The sequence below is a fragment of the Trichoderma gamsii genome, assembly GCF_001481775.2.
Source record: "Trichoderma gamsii strain T6085 chromosome Unknown Scaffold_2.2, whole genome shotgun sequence".
In the NCBI taxonomy this organism is placed as follows: Eukaryota; Fungi; Ascomycota; class Sordariomycetes; order Hypocreales; family Hypocreaceae; genus Trichoderma; species Trichoderma gamsii.
Window position 1 is genome coordinate 529,927 of NW_020171339.1, and position 18,205 is coordinate 548,131.

General features: G+C 49.2%; 7 protein-coding genes across 7 annotated transcripts; 5 read left to right on the plus strand and 2 right to left on the minus strand.

The window, feature by feature from the left end:
* Positions 1-388: 388 nt before the first annotated feature.
* On the plus strand, positions 389-1,374 carry TGAM01_v200701 (hypothetical protein; the record flags this gene model as incomplete). Its single annotated transcript, XM_018807493.1, has 3 exons — positions 389-454; positions 576-1,027; positions 1,101-1,374. 3 exons carry the CDS (start codon positions 389-391, stop codon positions 1,372-1,374), a joined length of 792 nt encoding a protein of 263 aa, XP_018659303.1.
* A 502-nt stretch (positions 1,375-1,876) lies between these two features.
* Positions 1,877-6,410, minus strand: TGAM01_v200700 (hypothetical protein; the record flags this gene model as incomplete). The annotated part of the gene is made up of 4 exons (XM_018807492.1): positions 1,877-2,432; positions 2,512-2,971; positions 3,039-6,275; positions 6,341-6,410. 4 exons carry the CDS (start codon positions 6,408-6,410, stop codon positions 1,877-1,879), a joined length of 4,323 nt encoding a protein of 1,440 aa, XP_018659302.1.
* Positions 6,411-6,882: 472 nt separating this feature from the next.
* On the plus strand, positions 6,883-7,578 carry TGAM01_v200702 (hypothetical protein; the record flags this gene model as incomplete). The annotated part of the gene is made up of 1 exon (XM_018807491.1): positions 6,883-7,578. One exon carries the CDS (start codon positions 6,883-6,885, stop codon positions 7,576-7,578), a length of 696 nt encoding a protein of 231 aa, XP_018659301.1.
* A 1,257-nt stretch (positions 7,579-8,835) lies between these two features.
* TGAM01_v200703 (hypothetical protein) lies at positions 8,836-10,257 on the plus strand (the record flags this gene model as incomplete). Its single annotated transcript, XM_024548610.1, has 2 exons — positions 8,836-9,101; positions 9,402-10,257. The coding sequence occupies 2 exons, from the start codon at positions 8,836-8,838 to the stop codon at positions 10,255-10,257; spliced, it is 1,122 nt and encodes a 373-aa protein (XP_024406621.1).
* A 2,270-nt stretch (positions 10,258-12,527) lies between these two features.
* On the minus strand, positions 12,528-12,806 carry TGAM01_v200704 (hypothetical protein; the record flags this gene model as incomplete). Its single annotated transcript, XM_024548611.1, has 1 exon — positions 12,528-12,806. A coding segment is annotated over one exon (279 nt), but the record flags the coding sequence as incomplete, so codon positions are not given.
* Positions 12,807-14,650: 1,844 nt separating this feature from the next.
* Positions 14,651-15,276, plus strand: TGAM01_v200705 (hypothetical protein; the record flags this gene model as incomplete). The annotated part of the gene is made up of 2 exons (XM_018807489.1): positions 14,651-14,834; positions 14,906-15,276. 2 exons carry the CDS (start codon positions 14,651-14,653, stop codon positions 15,274-15,276), a joined length of 555 nt encoding a protein of 184 aa, XP_018659299.1.
* A 1,542-nt stretch (positions 15,277-16,818) lies between these two features.
* TGAM01_v200706 (hypothetical protein) lies at positions 16,819-17,892 on the plus strand (the record flags this gene model as incomplete). The annotated part of the gene is made up of 3 exons (XM_018807488.1): positions 16,819-16,861; positions 16,971-17,254; positions 17,323-17,892. The coding sequence occupies 3 exons, from the start codon at positions 16,819-16,821 to the stop codon at positions 17,890-17,892; spliced, it is 897 nt and encodes a 298-aa protein (XP_018659298.1).
* Between the last annotated feature and the right edge of the window lie 313 nt (positions 17,893-18,205).

The window sequence follows — 18,205 nt, forward strand, 5'->3', positions numbered from 1 at the left end:
ATTTCAGTAGATAGCATTCCACAATGCATGTACGTATCTCTCTAATACCATGTCAAGCTTCCAATGTTCCATGCGAGGTGCACAGAAATGCCATATTCGGCCAAGGCCCTTCTTTCCGGTTCCAGTCCCAACAATGGCGCGAGTCTCAATGTTTATGTAAGCGTGGGGCCTCCCCTCCACGAAAGCTGGTGCTGTGGCCACATGTTCTAAACCGGGGGCGCGCCATACAAGCTCCAACTTTCCCCAATCCGCCCGTCTCTTTCTTTTTCTTCTTTTCCTTTCTCTTTATCCCTTTCCTCTCAATTCACCTCCCCCGTTTCTCTTTTGGTTGCATCAATTGGCCGAGCCGAGGCTTTTGGTTCGCGTCTTCGTCGTCCGTCTGTCCGTCATGCTGTTCAAGTCGTCCCTCCTCGCTTTTCTGGCCTTGCAGGTCTTTGGCGCAGTTGCTCAAGAGGTGCGTGCGTTTCGATATCTCCGTGGACCCTCGTGACTTCGACTTTTCTAGAAGAGAGAGAGAGAAAACAAAAAGAATCAAGCGGAGAGAAAAGTACTGCCAGAGCTAATGTCAATTCTAGGAGCCTGTTGCCGAGCCTGCTACTGCTGCCGAGGCCTCCACCCTCAACGCCGACATCAGAACCTCGTTCCCCGACTCCGACATCCTCGGCCTCAAGCTGGTCAATGGCCGCACCACGACGGCCCTCGTCGAGGTCACCAACCACGAAGATGGCCCCATCCAGTTCCTCTTCGCCAACGGCGCGCTGTGGACGCCCGAGGACCTCGCCGACGATGTGCCCGCCTACCAGGGCATTGTGCGCAACCTGACCATGGTGCAGTACAGCCTGGAGATTGAGTCTGGCGAGACAAAGTCGTTCCCCTACTCGTTTGTGCTCGACATGAACCCGCAGGATGTGCGCCTGCGCCTGCTTGCCGTCTTCACCAATGCCGAGGGCGTCGTCTTCCAGGTGCCTGCGTATGAGGGCAGCACCGCCATTGTCGAGGCTCCCACCAGCTTCCTCGATCCCCAAATGTATGCAATATTCTCTACCATTGATAACTCCCTACTCCTATCTATCCATATTCACGTGGCTAACTGGTAACAGCATCTTCCTCTACCTCGTCCTCACTGCCGCCTTCGGAGGCACCCTCTACTTCGTCTACAAGACCTGGATCGAGGCCCTGTTCCCCCAGGCCAAGAAGACGCGCGCCCCCAAGAAGCCCGTCCAGAAGCCCGTCGACCCCGCCGATGCCCTCTCCGGCTCCGAGTCCGCCGGCAAGTCGTACGACGAGAGCTGGATTCCCGACCACCACATCAACCGCCCTGTCGCCAAGCGCGTAAAGTCTAGCGCCAGCAGCAAGAAGAAGGTTGTCGAGTAGATTTATATATATTCGCCAATGGAGATTGGGCTATGAGAGAGAGAGGGGGGGTTAACATCTTCTACTCTCCTCTGCCTTTCATTCTTCTTCCACTCTTCTTCTTTCTTCATTTTCTGTTGATTACTCTTCTTCTTGTATAACTCTCATCTTGGGGAAATGGTAGCGAACTTGTAATGTGTAGCAACATTTCTGTCTAGGAGGATATCCTTTTTTCCCGAAATAGTCAGCAAATGCCGACTAAGAGGTTGTCGAGATCATGGATTCTGAAATCGGTAACGGAACTCCCATGCATTTGGAAATACCAAAAAGAAGAAAAAAGAGAAAGTGTTTAGAACGAAGCTATGTATAATAATATATTAAAGAGAAAAAATGATAATGACCTGGAGTACCATTCACAATTCATTTCATAACATCGTTATCAATCTGTAGTGTACATTCATATATCTATCACAGAGATTGACATAAACCATTCATTATTCGTACTGCAGGCCCAGACAGAAACTCATTTGTCTTTTCCATCTTTACCACTTGCATGCCCAAACAGACACTCCCACAAATCGCCCCGATCCACCATCTCGCCCGCAGATCTATCCTTACTCATAAGCTTCGACAAAGCAGCCTGCTCCAGCTCCAGCGTATTGGCCTCCTCAATATTCGCATCTAGCAGTTCCGGCGTCGACTCCTTGGATCTGGATTTTCCCTTGAGGTTCCTGCCCATGTGCTCCATGCGCCGTCTGACGGAAAGGTTATAGATTGATACCTCCACCGTCCCAGATACAATATAGAGCCATACCGTCGTCTCGTGTTGCTGTCCGATTCGGTCCACGCGGGCAATTGCCTGTAGTTCGAGGGCGGTGTTGAGAAGGGGCTCGCATAAGAAGACGTGGCTTGCATTGACGAGATTTAGGCCGCTGGAGTGAGCTCTTGCATGGAGAAGAAAGCACTCTACGGCCGGGTCTTCTTTGAATCTCCTGATTCCGTCAGGATCGTCAATTGATGCGTATCCAATACGGAAGCGGTTGAAGGCGTTGCGTAGAATGTGCAAAAAGTCTTTGTATCTGAATATTCCGACACGCCGTTAGTTCAAGCACACTTTGATGATTGATAATGTGTGCAAAATCATAATAGGAGACTCACTGCGAAAATACAATAGACTTTGCGCCTGGATCAGACTCGCGTAGCCACATCAGATGCCGAACAAGAGTATCAACCTTTGTTGTAAACGAAGGGCCATCCAGCTCAATGTTCTTCATCCGCTCAAGCTCTCGATTATCAAACTCTGAATAGAGCACAGTTTGCTTTGAAGAGTCCCGACGGCGCTGTAGGCCATCATCGTTGGAGCTTGCTTTGGGCAGACCCGCTTCCTCTCCATGGACCTGGAGCTGCTGAGGTTTGATAATAATATCGTGTAAGTTATCAGCCTTGAGCGCCCTCTTACAAACTGGGCAATTTCGATGGGCCTTGAACCACATCATGATGCATTCCTTGCAGAATTGATGGCCACACACGGTCAATACGCCGCTAGAGAATGGCATTTGACAAATGACACACATTCGAGGCTCGTTGGACTTGGAGCCGGTCTCCTTCAAGCTCACCACTAACAGTAGTGTGATTAGCATAGATATAACAAGTCTCAAATCGATGAAAATTGCATCACAACTTACAGTATCGGTGCTTGGCTTCGTTGGCCAACAGCTTTCTGTGAAGATCATCAATGGTTTTTCTTGCTTTTTCAATGGCCTCTTCAGTCTTGGGAGTTTCAAGGGGCATCACGTCATCCGAGACGGCCTGCAGCTGTCGATAGTAGTCTAATCGAGCATTCATAGCTCTTTTGAAGATTTCCACCTCCGCTTCCAACGCCACTACTGCCTTGTTTTGTTCACCAAGCAGTGTCTGAGTAGTCTTCATCAAGTCAGACGCAATCTTAGACTCGAGACGTTCTCTCTGGCTAGGGTTCGGATCTCGATGGAGTCGAGATAACAGGCTGCGAAGGTCGCTGATAGCAGCACGCATAGACATATTGGCCCTTCTAGGCTTCGCCTCTGTCATTTTTTCAGCCAGATCGAGGAGCTTTTCTGGAGCAGGTCCTTCGCCTTCGTTCGCCATCCTGACCGCCATCTCTATCTCATGCTTCAGCAGTCCGTTTTCTTGACCCGAAACGACAAACTGGCGATCAGCGACAACGGCCCGAAGAATTTGGACATAAACCATGAGCTCGTCCTGGATTTTCGCAGCATCTACGAGCTCTTCTCCAGTGGTCTCTGTAGTGTCCTCTTCATCAACAAGCGGCCGTAAGAGGAGTTGAATAATTTGTTCTCTCCATTCGTCGATCAAGTTTGCCTGTTCGTTGAGGTCTTCATAGAGGACTTGGAGGTTGTCAATAATACCCCCACTCTCTATTCCGCGCTCGCTGTTCACGGCAAGCTCCGGTATTTCAACAAAAGACTGCTCTTTGGCCGCTGACGCGATTTTGTTCAAGAGCCGCATCGCCTTGCGCTGCCCTTGCCCAAGTATCTTCCTTCGAACCAACTTGGCGCTCTCATAACCATCATCTTCGAGCTTTTTGAGGTGTTGGAATTCCTCTGAATCCGGCTGTGTCAGCTCCGGATTATCCCTAATTTGAAAATATGCGTTGGCGCAGAAGAATATGGCCTTGTGATGCAACTCCAGGCTAGTCCTCAGCCGGTTCTGCAGCTCGCCCAGTTTCCCCTTATTACCGACATCTTCGTCTTCCAGTTCAATGTCCGAGTCTTCTGGATCTGGCACCCTCTCTAAGAATTCGTCCGTGTCTTTGGCGTTTCCTTTCTCTCGAAGCGCATCTCTGAGTGCCACTTGGGCTTCGGCTACCAATTTGGCGGACTCGCTTTGCACCTCTTCCCAAATCTCTCGAGCTTCCCTTACCCGAGGGCTGTTTTCAAATAACTGGCCCAGTACCAGCTTGCTCGAAAGATATGCTCGTTCTTCAAGCCTTATCGCGATCTCGCCCTGCTCCAGCATGGCACTTAATACCTCCTCCACTGTTCTCATGGGACGCTCCTTGCCTCCCAATACTCGGCGTCCATAAACACCAATCTCTGGGTGAAGAGCAGTTTGTCTAAGTCTGTTGAGCCATATCCTCATAACATCTTCGTAATCTTCCTGGTTCCACTTCTCAATAGTGGCATCACCATCTGTGCTGAGCTTGCAAGCTTCTGCCATTTCTTTGTATAATGACTGGTAATGCTGCTCTTCTACCGCGGTAAAAGGCATGCTTATAACGTATCGTCTCTGTGGAGGCAGAGCTATCTCATCCCTTACAGACGCTTTCGTATGTCGAATAGATATTGACTTGAAGAGCTGTTGAAACAATGGCTTGTAGCGGGTAGTAAGTGCCTGCCAGATCTGTGGTGTGGAACAGTAAGGTTCATATCTCAAAAAGGAGAGTAGGCCAAGCAGGTCTTTGACGTCATCTTTGACTGGTGTTCCGGTGACGCCCCAGGCATTTACTCGAGGTATTACTCTGGCCAGTGCAGCCGCCTGGCTGACGCCACTTTCAATCATCTGAGCTTCGTCAAGACACACTCTCCACCACAGTATTTGGACAAGCGGAGAAATAACCCGGCTATATGCTCGCTCGTGCCTCCGCGACCGTTCAGGGGGACTGATTGCAAAGTGAAGCTCGGCGGACAGTACGCTATAGGTTGTGACCACCACATCGTACCCAGCTAGCTCGGCTACAAGCCGGGCTTCACCATCCTTATCAACACCTCGACACCCTGTGTAATGCTTCACACGTAGTCCAGGGGCATGGCGGGATAATTCAGATATCCACTGCAGCTGCAATGATTTTGGAGTCACGATAAACGTTGCGCTGCTGGGAACAAGGTGCTCTTGGCCAGGTAGCGGCTCCGGGGAGAATTCCGTTCGGCGCCGATGCAAAAGAATAAGACTAATCATTTCCAAAGTCTTTCCTAGTCCCATTTCCTCCGCTAGAATTCCACCTTTGACGAGTTTGCCGGCTTCATGGTACGGTGTGGGATCTCGAGTAATAGTTTGAAACACATCACTTAGATATATCTTGCTACCGTTGGCGTCCTGCACAGTTCGAAAAAGATCTAAATCTTGTCTTCGCTCATCTTCTGACAAAAACTGGATAGCTGCGTCTTGGCTAGTCCATTTCACACCTTCTCGGCGCAACAGCCATTGTAGCGTTCGCTTTTGGTAAGGATAGAGAGTGGCGGTTAGGCCGGAAACATCAATGGAGAGGGAATCGGTATCATCTTTTGACGGGACGTGCGCTGCATTGTAGAAATCCATCGGTGACCACGAGATCTCGCTGAGAGCGCTCTCGTGAGGTGGGAAAAAAGTGTGAACCAACTTCTCGCTATATCGTCGCTCATTATTCCGCCTCAGGTATGCATACGGATTTGGTGTTTCATTCCAATAAAGATGGAAAGAGATTGTCAACGAAGCCAATCCCTGACGTTGTTTGATTGAAATATCAACAGCCGTCCAAATAGCACCGGGAGTGGCTTTCTTCAGACTGGACTTTCCAACATCAAGTATAGTTTCCACATTTCCATCTATTTCTTTTCGTTGTAGCGTTATATCGGCTTCAAAAGGTCCGATACCACCGGCCGTTCGAGTAGTGATCGATAAACAATTATTATTGAGACCGAAAAAGAGCAAGGGCTCAATGCCGTGATGATCACTGCTGGAGTCTAGGCTACGGGTGTTTTCACATCGACGCGAGAACGATATTGTGGCGTTTGCGATACAGATGCCGTCGTTTGGTTCACGATCTACTTTGCGACGCTTCGATGGAGGTAGCTTAAGGTTACGGGAACTGTCACTCGTGTTCTCAGAAGAACTCGGGGTCGACAAAGAGTCGAAAAATTCTAGAAATTGGCTCGGTAGTACATCTGGAAGACCAAGTGTTAATATTCACTAGTCCGTAAAGAATCCCAAGTGGTATGAACAATCTCACCATGGGGTCCTATGTCGAATGCCGCAGGTGATGCCGCGAAGAGCGTGTGCGCCGGCCTCCTGGGAGCCATGCTGGGCGAGTTGCGTTGTGTGTGTGTTCTTTTGATTATCTTGGATGGTTTGGAGATGGCCCGCCGTCAGATCTGGCGGACACACTCGTCGCCATGATGGATTGTAAGCGTGAAGAAGCGATGATGCGACCAGTTACTTTATATACCCAGTTGATGCAAGGCGTTATCAATTGGACAATTAAGCCGGGCCAATGAGGTTGCACTGATAAGTGAGCTTCGATATCACCCCACTATTGTTCATGCAGCCTTGCTTAGCTAACATCTTCAAAATCGAATTGGCCGTGCCAGGAAAGTTCGCAAATCATAGGATCGAACGAGCCGGGCTTGAGGAAGATTGCTGGCTTCAACCCTGTTCGCAGCCACTTTAATTGCGGTTCAAAATTTGGTAAGGCCTAAGTTACTTGGCCATCAGTCCATCCGCCCGACAGACGTTACTGACGACTAATATTAGGGTTTTCGCACAACAGCCACGATGAAGTCCGGCCTATCACCATCGACATCACCCTTGCGATTCCTTCGCAATGCCAACTTCCTCGGTGCAAGCCAGACACGATGGCTCCATAAGACGAGACCAGCCCCGAAGATTCCACAGCCGAGGCCATTCGTCCCCGATGTCCCGACTTTTCTTACACTAATTGGCCGCGGCCTGAACAAGCACGCATCCAAATTCCCGTCGTGGGAGTCTCTCTTCTCTCTTACATCTCCACAACTGAAAGAGCTGGGCATCGAGCCGCCTCGTAACCGCAAATACCTGCTGCAATGGATGCAGAGATACCGAAAAGGAGCGCTGGGACCGGGCGGAGACTTCAAATATGTTAAAGACGGCCAGGCTCTACTGAAAGTCGCTACCCCGCCAGCGTCCGTCATCAGCGACGCAAAATACGTGGTCAACGTGCCTCAAGAGGAGGAAGGTGTCATTGGGGACTCAGAAGTCCTGCCACGGCCCAATGGCTACACAGTCAGGGGACTTAGGTCAATAGCAGGTCCGTATGCGATACCGCTGCCGCAGCAGGCTGGCGCAATTGTCAAGGCCACGGAGGGCATGTGGGAACACCGCCAGGGTCGCAAGATTGACGGTGGTGAGAGAAGAAGGGCGGAGATTCGATTCAAGAGACGGTCGGTGGAGCGAAGGGCTGAGCGTGAGGCGGAAGCATTGGCCGGCTTGTAAAAGCAGTGTCTCGGGAAGGGCTTTGAGGGCTGGCGCATTGTATATTATGAAAATCATGTAACAAACTGTTCTTATTCCAGTTCCAGCAATTAGAATGCCTTCATCTCATGATTCACTAACATTATACATCAGGGTGTGGCGGAGAACTGCGACGCATTGATTTGTCTGAGCCATCTAGGTTAGGAAAAAGGGTACAAGACCATCAGCATTCGTACGATTATAATCAATCAAACTGATGGAAGTTGTTGTCTCGAAACAATATATGCAGTGCTCAGGTGTCTGCGTCCGGCTTGATACAGTTACTAGGTGGCCATTTAATTCCGGTCAAGCTAAGCATTTTAAGCATAAAAGAGGATCGCTTGGCAAATGCCGACTATGACCACAACATAGATTCTCTTAATAGCCCATGAACAGGCCATTCAGCTCTTTCTTTCACACCGACTGAGTTATTTGTTGGCTGAATTATGATGAGTAAGTCAAATTCGCTTATTGCTCGCCCGCATCCAGTCTATGCACGCTACTAACCGAAGTATTGATAGTGACATTGAACCATTTGAAGCCCCTTGCATTTCACAGCTCTCGACTGCCGCCAAGCGCCCTCAGCCGCAAAGAGGCTGGCGTCTAGACAAGTCATACCTGCTATCAGCGAGCAGTAGTACTAGTATAAGCATTTGGACTGCAGGACGGGTTGAAGCTGTTTGCCCAATCAACGCTGTCCGTCGCCAGCTGCCCCAAGTCCAGATGCCGGTACAACTAGGCATCAAGACTAGAGCCAGATGCAGTGTCAAAAGCTCATTGCCGTGAAAACGAGATACTAGCTCTGCGATGATCTCGTTTGGGAGCCGTGGGGAGGCCACCCTGGCCAGTCAACCTTGTCATCTGAACCACCGCCTCCAGAGCTGAGCAGCACTATGCAGGAGGAAGCAAACATTAGGCTGACAACTAACGCTATAGCTCGCTCACCGAGCAAATAGCCTCAGGCCTCGCGTGCCACAATATGCACGTCCGCCACGTTGTGCGAGTATATTCGTCTTGGCATAGGCATCCTGGTTGGCATCGCTGCCCGGTCAGTTGGAATTGGCAGTCTGGCCAGGCCTAGACTAGCCAGCCCAATGCCATGAGCCACTCCTATATCATTACTCTCTGTGTGCTCTCTGTACGCTTGAACCTGTGGCCCTCCCAATCTTGGATCCTCTCTGTTTCTGCCCATCGGTTACAAATCCCGTGAGACAGCCTTCCAGTACTACGAGTGACAATATGTGGAAACAAGTTGCCGCGGTTGTCTCGCTCTTAGCTGCAGGGCGCCTAACTCTCGCCCAGCGATCCGGTAACGAGTCAATCTGCGACTATTATGCCACTCAGCGGTATGGCGAGAACAATGGTACCACCCAGCTGCTCCTCGTACAGAGCATCGTCACTCTGGCCTACGCTGGAAGTGCTGGCCTTCCAAATCCTCCAGACGATAGCTCTGGCATTTTCAACAGGGCGCGTTTCAAGGGTTTAGATGTATACCTTCGACCTTGGTTTGATGGTTCAAGTAAGAAATTTCCTCCTAGCAGAGTATTTCATATTCCACTTGATGATGTACTGTCTGGGCTGACAACGACGATATTAATAGAAGCGACAACGAATCTAAATAATCAACCGGTGGGAATCAACTGGTTAGACGGAGGTGCTACTGGTCCACTGTTGTCGTTTTTGAACGGTTCAACAAATTCAGTTGATATAAATAACTCGACGAATCAATAGTGTGTCTCCCTACTCTCTAGGTCACTTCCACCAGCTATCATCCCCTCGTTCACCACTGACATTTCTCAAATCAGCCGTCTATTCACCCACTGGTTCACGGCGTTTGGCTTCATCTACGGCTGCAGCTTCGCACCGAAATTCCCACGTACGGCAGACAGCGGCGGTCCTCTCTCTGCTGCCTACGTCCACAAGTTCATGAACCTGAACCAGACGGATATTGGATACTTCATCGAGCAACTCACAGTAGCCAGTAAATACTTTGGCTTCTCAGACGAAGATGCGCAGACGCTGGATACTTTTATGAACGCAAGGTACAACGTGCGGTGCGCTCCTCCTGTCAATGGCCAGCTCTACTCCATTTGCTTCGCAGATGAGTGTCCGCTTGCACAGCCTCAGCCCGACTGCGATGCATACAAGGACCTTTCACCGGGGGGAACGAGCAATGTTACAGTCGTGACAACTACAATAGCTCCGACACTGGCAACGCAAACTTCAACGACGGCTACAACTTCCTCTACGACCACGGCGGAAAGTGCAGGTTACAACTCCAATTCTGTCGTCCTGTCCAATGGAGCAATAGCGGGAATCGCAATCGGCGGCGCTGCCGTTTTGCTTCTAGCCCTCGGCTTGTTACTGTACTACCGCCGCCAATCGAAAAGACCCCAGATCGTGCCTGTGCCCGTGTCTTCTGGAGGCTATGGCTCCCCTACCTATCCTACTCACACACATTACAGCACAAATCCACATACAAGCATGGCATCTACTTCAGTCCCGCAGGAGTCGTATATGACAGCTCATAACAGCGTGTCGGGATTCTGGGCACCGCCAAAGCCACAGGGGATGGGGCAGAACGTTCATGAGACCGTGGTGACTAGGCCGGTATCGATGTCACCACCGTTGGCCGAGTTGGCTGAGATGGAAAGCCGTTGATTCTCGGCCATGGTCACTGGATGGACGTTGTTGAGATACTGTTGCAATCAAAGGCATGTAATTATCCACGTCTTTTGTATTAGTCAAATATATAGGTGCTCCATGAGGATATGTTACTAGAACTATCTTGAAAAAGGCGGAATAACTGCCTAGATCTGAGATTAATAATATTCATGGATATACACATCTGAACTAAGATGCTTATAGTTGCAGGGATCATTAATCCTGTTCTTTCTGACAAACCCATGTTGCCCACTATACTCCATAGAAGACTGTCAGCTATGCTTTTTTATTGCCCAAAAGATATTCACAGCCTTGATGCTCTGTAGGTGTTAAGAAAATATGCCCTCTTCGCTGAGCACCTAAAAACAAAACGATACCATGCCTGGACATTGAGAGAAGTCTCCGTTAAGTTAGCGTTAAGTTGATAGAAAAAAAAAGTGAGACTCAAAACTGCTATAAAGAGAATTATATGTATAACGGTCCAAAGTTCAACCGAGACACGACGACCAAAGGGAGAATGCAGTTCGAGAAGGATTATTCAGTGCCTTCAGCTGAAACCTAAGGTCTATAAGATTCTTTTCTCTCTGGTGAGAATACGACCTTGGTTGAGGGGGATTTCCGTGAGAACCTGTTTATCTAGTCAAGATACGAGCCCATGCCAAGCATTTTCATCCTCGGCCTTCTCCTTTTGTTCTTATCAGGCATGTCTCTTAGGTGGGGGCAGAAATCTTTGAAGATATGCAGAGCTAAACAAGTAGGACAAAGAAAAGAAATCCTGTGAAATCCAAGAATTGACAAAACAGTTGATGTTGAGCCTCAATCCCTCGCCCTGGATACTCGTCACGGTTTAGTGTAGATTGCCGAACCCCTTTGTATGGGTTGATGCTTGTCCTAATTATATTGCCAATCCGAGCCGAGGTGCTCTTGGCAGCCCTACGGACTACGCAAAATGCCATCCGCGCTTTAGCTTAAAGGACGGGAACACATGGCGCACAGGGGTGAAGAGAAACCGCATGTGACGTGTCGTAGCATCGCATTTGCAATATGTGCCGCTACTGGTAGTGGTTCGAACCGTTGTGCACCTGGATACCGTTAGAGTGAGAAATATAACGCATTGCTTTGAATAGGGTGATAAAGGAGGGTTGAGTTGTGTTTCCCTAGGAAAACCATTTAGGCAGCAAGGTCATTAGTAGATCAAGTACCTTAGATCTTTCTACCGACGCCAGCTGCTGCATCATCATTGGAGTAGCAGCTGGGAAGATTTTCGATCTTTGTGATTACGAAGCTGCAGTCATCCAAACAGATTTGACCAAGATTCAATTGGCATACAGATATTCACTGTCATCACTTTCATCTTGACTTGTCAGTAGAATAGGCCACTCCGTGGTGTAAACAGCTTTACGAGGCTTAGACTTGCCCAAAATCCAGTCCACCCTGAAATATGCACGAGATCCTAATACGACAGCCAAGACAAAGCTGCGGTTATGCATGGTCATAGCGGTGCCTGATCATGGTGTGAAGGGCTCAAGGTTGTGGTATCAACACCTCTTCGCTTGTCCGGCTATAGACGAAGTAACCCTACTATAGCTCTAGACTGAGAAGCTGAAAGACTGGTCTGACCAATACGGATGGTTTCTCGCCCTATTGGTGGAATCAAGTGCAACACCGGTATTCACATCGCGAATAGTTCGTGCAGTGAGACAAGAGATCGGGAAACATTTTTCTGTCTATTGCTCTTTTCTTTTCTTTTTGACCATTTCAGAGACTTATACAGAGAGACACGATTGTGAGATGCGTTACAATTTGACTTGCGCATTGCTAAACTTGATCCTCTGTGTGTCTCGCGTCTATTTCTCACCTATAAGCACTGCGTGCAAATAGAACGAGCGAAAAGGGAAAATCACCCAGGTATCTTACTGCCGTGAGATGCGACAGCCACGGAGACGCAAGATTTGGCCAGGGCCGCGCTGACGCAAAGCGGGAAGGGATGTGCTTCTTAGCTCGTCGTCGTATATCTCGGTTTGGGTAGAGTAGTTTGCAAGTCTGTGAGTCGGGCTGAATGAGTGAGAGGCATATTTGTGGACCTTTTGTAAAGCTGTCTGCCATTGGCTCCTAGCCCTGCCATTTGGCCCCCAAAAAAGCCGTTTGGGCGTTGTGAAGAGTCACACCTGGAGCTTTGCTAGTGGTACAGTGTCAGCTATTAGCCTGGCACGACGGGTAGGATAGCCGGTGGCTCGAAATGGATACCGCCTTTGCGGGAGTGCGTGTTAATTGCTGAGGCTCAGCTCGAGGAAGAGCCAGGATGCGAAAGTGACAACAGCAGTGGTGGTGCCAGCGATGATGATGGCGGTGGTGTTGTTCGTTGTGGAGGTGCAAGGTTGAAGATGGGAAGATAGGAATTTAGGAAAGGGCTTGCAGAAATGGAAGCCATCTATACGGGCTATCTCATTCCTCAGCACTTTACTGTAATCGGTGCCTATTTCGCCTGTATCAAAGGCGCCACCGCCAGTTGTACAAGCAGGTTGCTCCTGCTTTCTAGGGCTTGATTCACCTATAAATAACACCCCCAATAGGCGGAGCCTGGTCTGCAATTGGCTCTTGGCGAGCAGTCCCAGCTTCAGCTCATTCGCCAAGTTGCCCAGCTAATCGTCTTAGCTGCCTTAGCTGTCCATCTAGCATTGTTTAAGGGAAAGTGGGCATGTGCGCGAAATGAGGCAGAAAGGATATTAGTGGCTGTGTTATATTTCTTCAATTTGTTGCTGTATGATTGCCCTTTGCTTTTCCCACCCTTATAACAGGAAGGAGATTGTTGAAATGCCATAGGCCTGCCTCCATGCATGATTCCAAAACATTGATCCTGATGCCGCTGCTGAGCGAAAACTCCCTATAATCGTTGCTAGCCTACAGTCCCCTCGGTAAGCTGTCTTTTAAGCATTGCCGTAGGGGCTCGGCCCCATAAAAGAAAGCTTGCATACAATACTGCGATTGGCTCTCAGGTCAAGCTAAGCTTTATTCTTGACTTTGTTTGCACACGTCTAAGCCATATCCAGCTCTAGCGTTGCCCCGTATAGATGGGGTGTGAAACGACCAGGTACGCTACGCGTAAATTATCATACGCCAACTACACAAGTATTCCCATCTACAGGTAGTGTAATGCACTTTGTAGATGGGCTTTTGGAAAAGTACATTTGTGCGGCTATTCATCACTAGACGCGGCTCTCCTGGCAATCGAAGCTCACTCTTCGACGCCGCCCTAGGCATATTTCCTACAGATTCAATGTCCACCATACACCATAAAATATCTCGGTAAGGTATCCAATTCTAGGGAAACAGTGACAATAAGCACAGATGGTCCTTATTTTCAAGGCCGTATCAACTCATGGCATCCCCTGCCGACAATCCCCAAAGGATCGACCTCCAGGCCTCCTCTTCCCAATGCCGTCTGCCTTGGAAGTGGCTGCAGCCATAGCTGCCGTCTCGGATAGAAGCAATCCTGCCTGGCTTGTCATACGAGCACTAGGTGGCTCTAGCCTACGGGTGCTAGCATATCAGCCCTGCTTTTTCACAACACCGCTGTTTGTCCATCCCCAGTTTGGGGGGAATTCCTTCCAGGCTATCGCCGCCGGACATCGGCCGTGCGAATTCGGCCTCGTAACCTCGTAAAGCTAAAAAGACCAGACGTCACCAGGTACTGCCATGCCAATCTCACGCCCTCCACACTCGCATCCTGCGTATAGGCCACATATGCGCCACGCACGCTGCTGGTTTGCCTCTACCCGCCGGGACCCTGGAATCCGCGCCGGTGGAGCCCTGAGAATAGAGTACTGCAGATCACTCGACGTGAATGGATCCATTCACGGCTGTCGCTGCTCGAGGACCGGCGCCTATGCTGGGATCTGGGCCCGGGGCCAGTTCTGGGGGCAATGCCTCACAGGCCAAGCTCAGTTTCACGGCACATACAGAGCCGCCTCGCCGTGCCATTTCGGGCAGCCCCCCATCCAGCGACTTCTAATCGCCTATAACCCCTTGACAAGTCCCGACCAGGCATGTTATCACTTGAGACTACTACACCTATACTCTTTTCCACGCCACTCATCGGTTCTCGCCAACATACTTACATGTACCCAAGGCACAAATTCTCTACTCTATTCAGCAGCATATCTCTTTAGCACGTGCTTTATTAAAGCGTGTTTTGAGTTCTGACTCAACGGTCATTTGCTCAAACCCCGGTACTTCTAGAAGCAAAGAACTTCACTGCGAATTATACTTGACTTATACAAGCCGACTAACTCAAACTACGCAAAATCTTCTTTGGGACTGAGCAACTCAAACATTCTTCTACACTAAGGGCTCGAGAGAATCTCAACGTTGGTAACATCGTTCTACCACTATGCCTGCAGCTCAAAGATCAGAAAGTGTCCCGCATAGTCCCGACGTCTTATCCAGCAAAAGCAGCAATTGCGCTTCACCAATCAAAAGAAGCAAGGCTGGGGCACAAGACACCGAGTGGTCCGATGTGACAGATCCAGATGAGAGGAGGCGGATACAAAATCGCGTCGCACAGCGCAAGTTCCGTATGTCCCCTCCCACTCAACCTCGTAATGCGGTGCTGGTTGTTTCTGACTTTCTCACTGACAACAACCAGGATCAAAAGCCAGAGAGCAGAAAGAAAGGGCGGAGCGCGAAGCCAGAGACAAGGAATATGCTGGCAACAGCTACCGTATTCCTTACTCAGACGACATCGACACAGAACCAGAACTATCGGGCTTGCCTTGGGGCAGCATGAACATGAGTCTCTTCGTTGCTCGTGGACACGAAGCCGAAAGTCGAAAAGCCAGCCGTCGAGGCATGCACCAAGGTGATGGCTTCGCCTCTTCAAATTATACGTCATCTCTTAGCTCTGATATGCGTCAATCTGCTACTTATAGTAGCAGCGGTGCTAACGATATTTATATGGAGGAAAATCCATACATTTATGATGCTTGTTTCATTGGTCAAGCTTTTCCCACGTTATGATTTCGTGGCTCATTTTTTTCCATCTCCAACTGTTCTATACACTCTTACTTTAGATTCCCCGGTGTCGAGTTTTCCCCCTCTTAGGTATGAACAAGACACTATGTATATATCACTTTTTCCCCCTTCTGCGTTGAAACGTAGGCGCATAGCTTGGTTCCAGAAACGGCATTCAGGGTCAGTACATCTTGCATCCTGGACAATATGAAAGATATAGAACTCAATGTTTAGCTTTTCAAGGGCAGTCTGTATAGGTAGACAAATACGACGCAAAATATGTTACTCTAACGATGTGCTAGACAATAGTTGGTATCAGGAGGGTTGCTTTGAGCTGAAGCTGGACACTAGAGTCATCTCAGACAGAACTGGTGCAGCACAATCTGTGCCCTAATGTCAGTAGCCTTAGGTCACAAATTCGTCTGAGATACGGCTTCCGGCGGCTTCATTAACGGACAGGGGAACTTTGTGGCTGTTGATCTAGACCTATCCAAGCGGGCTGGCCGATAGTCTAAGCCTCACCTAGGGCTGTTGTGTTGTGATTGTATGCAGGACGCTATCCATGCATATATGCGCCACAAAATACTGTACTAGCCTAGGTAGTTGTGATTCCAACAGACAAATAGAAAGTCGTAAGGATTCCTTCTACTTCTTTCTATAGTATTCCATCTTCAACAAGTTGCCCGAGCTTCTCCAAGACACTTATCCATGGCTTAGAATAGCTGTTAGTGGAGACAGATACCGAAGATCGCCAGCTAAGCCATCTTCAACAATCTGCAAAGGGCGGGAGATCTGCTGCTGTAGATTCTTCTCGCAACATCAGTGATATCTGTCTTTTCACTTAGTACATAGCTAAAAAATGTCAGGAAATATATTCACTTTTCTCATTTGCTTGCTTTTTAAATTGCTCAAATCACCACTGGTACTCTGCAGGTCTTCCGTACAGCGCCAAGTGCCATTGCCTCGAAACTAGCTTCAGAGCCCACTGCTGCCAATTACCTATGCCCAACACGTGGTTTGACCCTGTCTAAATTCTGCAGAAATGATACATTGTCTCACTTTGTCATATATTGGCAACTTGGCTGTGTGTCTTCCCATCACAGATCATCAAATCGTAACCCAACGACTGAAGAATCGAAGAAAGAGGTACAATCCTTGACTGTTTGTACTGTGATCTCCCAATAGAGTACCTTAACTTTTTCGGAGCCTTCCGCAGCGCTATCCGCCTGGCAGGTGCCACAGCTTTTCAGTTCCTGCTCACCCCACCTTCCTTCCGTCACTCGGCAATCTTCCCGCCGTACCTTGCGCTAATTGTGGAGAGCTTCCCACCGCCCGGCAGAAAGCCCATTATTTTTTTCGATCGCAGCAGTTATTATTCCAGCTGCGAGCTCGCACCCAGCACTTTACAACTTCTCAAAAGCTTCAATTTGCCCAACTAACGAAGATTTCCGCGTCGTCTCACAAGAAAATCTTCCCGAGAGTGAAAATCTGTCTTCAGCAACGTTCTGCTCGAATTTTGTCACTGTTTTCTCGAATCCCAGTGTCATCATGGGTAAATCAGCGACTGATGCACAGGCGCAGGCCGACCAAGGTAAGGCCATTGATGTTACGGACAGCTACATATTGGAGCTCTTCTTTCATCTTATCACCCCTCACCCATAAAATATCTCTTTGAACTTTCCCTCATGTCTTTTCTTTAGAGCGCAAACTCGAGAAGAAGGCTCGCAAAGCTGAGCGCAAGGCCAAGAAATTGGCAGAGTCTCTGGAGAAGGAAGCTGGAGACGGAGGAGAAAAGTCTGCCAAAGCCAAAAAGGCTAAAAAGGCAGACAAGAACCCTGCTCTAGAGGCACATCGTCTGCTGGCAGAGAAGAAGCGTGATGAGTGCTTGGAGAAGTCCAAGATGTTTGAGGCAGAAGCCCAGAAGTTGTTGAAGCAAGCGGAAGAGGTTACCAAGATGTACAAGCAAATTACTGAAGCTCTTGAGGTGAAGCACTCTCTTCCAATGTCTTTTGTTTCCCGTGCATGCTAAGAGAGAGCTAACTCTGTGTGCAGAAAACGGCCGAGAGCGGTGATGGCAAACTCCTTGCAAGTCTCATCAGCGATATGGGCCTTGCTGTCGGTCCTTTGAATGATCAAGACGACGATAAGAACAAGGAGCAGGAGACCAAAGAGCAGGAGACCAAGGGCGAGAAGAAGAAGGAAAAGAAGAAGAAGGAAAAGAGCGGCGATATCGAGCTGGCTAAGGTGGAAGCAGCTGCCCTTACTCAAGCCGCCGATGATGCCGAGGAGAAACCCAAGAAGAAAAAGAAGCATTCGAAGTCGCAGTCCGAGGAGACTGATGGCAAGAGAAAGCGACAAGATGATGCGGCCGAAGAGCCAGCCACCAAGAAGGGCAAGCAGGAGGAGATCAACGTCGATGGCCTTGAAGGAGGATCCGCACGCCAAGACAAGTTTCTCAGACTCCTCGGAGGCAAGAAGGCCGGCGCCAGCATTGCGAAGCCAGGCAGCATCGCCACTAGCAAGAATGACTCAGTCAAGGCTGAGGCAGCCATCCAGCGCCAGTACGAGGCCGGTATGCAGCTGAAGGAAAGCGGCCAAAAACGCCGCGGTTTGGGTGCGTAGGGCTGCCACATGCTTTGAGCGATGATGCCCTTGCAAAGGCTGCCTATCGGTCGCTTGTACCATATCTGCCGTGTACCATATTTGTCGTTTGTTTTGCTCGATATATTTGCATCAGTTGATCGCGTTGGCTTCAAACGGATCAAGGTAACGTGGCGTTTGACAGAGCTCACAGGAGATACCAAATGGAATTGAATTTGTCTTTCGATTGTTTCTCTCGCTCATCAAAGCGCCTAAATACTAGATGTACAATGCCAATGCGCCGTAGATCCCCATGATATAAGAACTCTAGGAAAATGCTGCAAGAAGGGCAGGA